At 31.7% G+C, this 4,521-nt stretch overlaps 1 protein-coding gene across 1 annotated transcript; it reads right to left on the bottom strand.

Annotated features, from left to right (window-relative positions):
* Nucleotides 1-1,464: 1,464 nt before the first annotated feature.
* Nucleotides 1,465-3,429, bottom strand: LOC126883835 (uncharacterized). The gene is made up of 2 exons (XM_050649511.1): nucleotides 2,422-3,429; nucleotides 1,465-2,343 (listed from the first exon to the last, which is right to left on the bottom strand). Exons 1-2 carry the CDS (start codon nucleotides 3,427-3,429, stop codon nucleotides 1,465-1,467), a joined length of 1,887 nt encoding a protein of 628 aa, XP_050505468.1.
* Nucleotides 3,430-4,521: the final 1,092 nt, after the last annotated feature.

Genomic DNA, 4,521 nt, shown 5'->3' with positions numbered 1-4,521 from the left:
AACAACTAATTGATTTTTTCCAATCAACTGATGACCTCATGCACCCAACTTTTCCATGCGAAGAATACTGCACTGTTACCCCGATAGTTTACGATGATTGTAAATTCATTATTGTTAAGAAGCATGGTGTGGAGTACTATATGGATGAAGAAGAAGTGAAGCAAATTGTTGAACTTAACACTAGTGTGCTATCGCCTCGTATGCAGTTGTTAGAAAATTTGAACTTTTGTGAATATTATTATAATGTTTTAGATTTTTGTAAAAATGCTGCAGATAGTTTAAACCCCTTGCAAATATTGTATGCTTTTTGTTCTATAATGCCAGATGATATGACAAACAATGCTCTTAGGGAGTTCATTTATTTTTATAAAATTAAGGTAATTAATGATTTAAATAAATGATAAAAATTGCAAATTTGGAGTTTTATTTCACATAAAACGTAACGTTTTATCGTAAAACATATAAGATTCACATAAAACGTAAAGTTTTATCATAAAAAGTATAAGATTTTTATTATGATGTGATAAGGCGCTCAGAGCAACAGTGGTCTAACCCACGCCCCACATTTTTACGAAAACACTCTTATTACGTTAAAGCCATCTGGGTTTTGGTAAAATTGTGGGATGTGGATTAGGTCACTGTTGCTTTGAGCGCCTCATATGAGGGAAGTGCTCATAATAAAACAAATAAAAATGTTTACATATATCTTTATTATAGAATAAAATACAGAAAGAAAAATAACATTATATTATCTTTATTATTTACAAAAAAGAGAGAAAGAGAGATAGTAGCTTATGGATATTCGACACTATCATTCGTCTCAAAAGAATCAATATTACTACCTACTTCAGACTTCTGGTTCAGAATCATCAAACCTGTTATTTCTAGGCATTTCATGTAATGCATTAACGCAACACTCGTAATCTTTTAAATCGAATAAAACTTGAGTAAAACAACTATTGCACCAATAATATGGTTGCTGATATACGCATTCAACGATATCATCAGCATCATAAACTTCGTGAGTATGGTCGTAACGCACCAGTAAAAATTTATTTAAGGTCTCATGAGCATTTTTGAATGCAAAAAAACATGATTTACATACGTTTAGGCGATGCTGCTTAAGATAATATCCATTAGCCCATACACAATAACTGGAGTGTTCATCTTCAAATATACTCCCCCAATCTGACTTTCCTAATACGACATTTCTTAAATGTGACGGTATGTGTTTAGAGCAAGCAATAAATTCTATTCCTTTATATGAAGGAATAGGATCATTTTTAGCACTGCTTATCATCGTTTCCCATTTATATAAAGGAAATTTTTTTAATATTATTTTTGTTAATGTCCACGGCAAGGGGGACTGCTCGATGAAATATGATGCTGATACTGTTGTTTCACAGATTTTTTTGATAGACAGGTCAATCAATGATGGAACATTCATCTACAAAAAAAAAAAATCTATTCTAAAATACTGTAATGTCCCAATGGTAGGGTTCTAAAACTATTTGGAATTAAATATCTTTTATCGTCATAAGGACTTAGCGCAATTTTTGTTTGTTCTATACTATAGACGTTATGGCTATATGACCGAATGGAGTGTTGAGTAGCAGTTTGTTCCTTAAAATCATTTAAACAGTTTACATAATCATCGAATTTTATAACATTTTTTACTATATTATATTTAGTCCCTTTTGCTTTTTTAGTGATTCGACCAGATTGAACTTTAAAAGTATACATTTTTGATCGTAATCCCACAAATTTTGTCATAATTTCTCCTTTATTTTCATCTTTCATTACTCCTAAAACTTTTTTATTTACGCGAGGAATATTATAGATATTATCTACAGCGTAATCGGATGTATCAAATTTTGATAGATCTTGTTTTATTACTTCCTCATATGCATCATGACAGTACAGTTCATAAATAAAGCTATCGGTATCCATATACATTAAATTACATTTATCTGCGCCCAATTTTGGAAGCATATAGTCGTAATGAAATTGGTACATACATAATTTTGATATATCTAAAACAGTCATGCCAATGTATAAGGGTTTATTAAAAACTAGATCTGATTTAATCAGTTCTATAGCTACTAAATTTTCATTAAATATCTTTCTGCTATGAAACCTGGCACTAGAAATTAAATTTTTAGCACCATATCGCCCATTCCATGATCTGACTAGTTTTACTATTCTATGTTTCCTTATATTCTCCATAGTCTTTCCAAATACACTATTATTGGCCAATTTGTATAAATTTCTTCCAAAATCGTTCGTAGCTGCAGCTCTAAGTCGAGTATTTAATTCTATGTAGGGTCGCAGCCACGCAGACTGCTTAAATTTCAAAATTTTATGAATCTTTTTTAAAACTAACCCATTAGCCAGCATTTGTTTTAAATTTCTATAATGAACGATATATTCTTTTTTATTATAAAGTGTTGTCATTAGTTTAGTATGATTTGAACCCAAAGCTTTGCGGTGTTCGGCAGCGAATGGAAAATCTGAGTGCAGATCATGTAATTGGCGAGGATAGTCCAAGTCAACTTGTAACATGTACCCTACGGGAGAGTCATCAGGTACAGACATAACATCAATGTCTTTGGCATCCATCCATTCGAACCCTCCGTAGGGTAAGGGTTCTCCCATAGCCCACCCATATAAATTATTGACATCAAAATACATTAAGTATTTTGAGGGCTGTGCGGGGTCATAATTAGACATGTACTTATTATTGGCCTCCGACATTCTACCGCTACATACTGAAATTCCTCCACGAATTGCTTTCTCCATAAATAGTATCATGTCAACGTCACGCAATAACTCGAGGTTACACCCCACGTATTTCAACATACAATCCCAAGAATAACCGGGCATTGTGTAGTACCAGGCTGGATCTAACCCATAAGTTATAAAACATTTTTTGCGGAAAGTTTCAAAAACATCTGCTAAAAGCACAATATCGGTTTTTAAGTACAAATCTGAATATTGACCTAAATTTTCAATGTTAAAGGTATCCCAAACTATTTTAGCATGAGCATACTTCTCATCTGTAAGATTCGTATCGTTTAGCTTATTATAAAATGCCTCTATTGGAGGTAAATCGGTAATGTTTAATTTTTCCCAAGAATCAATAAAATCATAGCAAAATACCCCTTTTTTAGTTATTAATTTAAATTCATCGTCACTTAACCTGCTAAATTCTCGCTTGCAAATTTTAAAGTCATTTTTATTTAATGTTGAGACCAATTCATCTAAAGAGGCTCCTAAAAATCTTAATGAATCAATAAATCGAAATTTTATATTAGTAACAGCATCGTTAAGTGTAAATGAAATGTATTTTTCTTTATTGACTGGAAGTAGACTAATATCTCCTTTTTTGCTTAACTCTGAAATTATAAAATGACTGTCGTAGCCACTCATATTGTGAAAAATAACTGGGACGACAAACAATTTTTTGAAATTTAAATTACAGGCTTGGTGGGCGAAATTTCTGAACTCCCCCGTAAAATGATCGTGGTCTTTAACAATGATATCTGTAGGAGAAAAACATTTTTCGCATATGTGACACCTTGTGGCTTTACTGGTACTCGGGTTTTCCTGCATTGGTATAATTTTCTTAATTTTCGAATGAATACTTTGAGCTAAATTTGGTAATTCATTAGCAAACCACTCCATGCAGTCAATGCCTCTATAACTCTTAAAAAAAGACAACTTTTCATCATAGCTACATTTTACATAGTATCCAGCACTATACGGAATATGTTTTTGATATTTTTTAGTACAACAGGATGTTTGGAGGTCTGTAACTTTTTCTAACATGCACTCAAAATCTGCATATATGACAAATGGCGTTGTTTGTTTATAAGTATAATTTTTAAAACTAACAGCATCATATTTAGGAAAAGACATTTTACAATTATTCATATCTGCACACATTTTTTCATGTTCCGACAATTTCCCTTCAGTTGAAAAATAATTTAAGCATCTATTGCAAAGAAATAATTTGGTCTTTCTTTTATTTAATTGACCAGCAACTAATTTAGACATATCCGTAATGTGACAGTAGTGGTACTTAATTTCTGAATTATCATTATCCACTGGAGGTGCTTCATAATCGTTTAATTTAGGAAAATAGTGATTCTGAATTAAAAGAAGATTTACATGTTTGGCAACGACTGTTTTAGTTAATCTAGCTGGATATACTGTGAAAAATGACTTTTCATTATTTTCTATTAATTCTAAAGCAAATACATTGACTGATATATTATTTAATTTTTCAAATTTTGAAATTTGATGTAACGGCATTGGTGCCTCTAGGTCTTCTGTTTTTAGTACTGTACTGTACCATGGGTATGAGGATGGGAGTTCTTTATGTGCTTTAGCTGGATAGAGGGCACTAACTATTGCCCAATAAAAACATGCTTGATCAGAATTTTTTACATTAATACAAGCACGCTTTTTTTGAATACTCTCAGGAAGTTTAATATACGAGGAACCATTTCCAATTTCATA

Source organism: Diabrotica virgifera, chromosome 4 (assembly GCF_917563875.1).
Source record: "Diabrotica virgifera virgifera chromosome 4, PGI_DIABVI_V3a".
Lineage (NCBI taxonomy): Eukaryota > Metazoa > Arthropoda > Insecta > Coleoptera > Chrysomelidae > Diabrotica > Diabrotica virgifera.
This window is presented reverse-complemented; position numbering and strand designations above follow the sequence as displayed.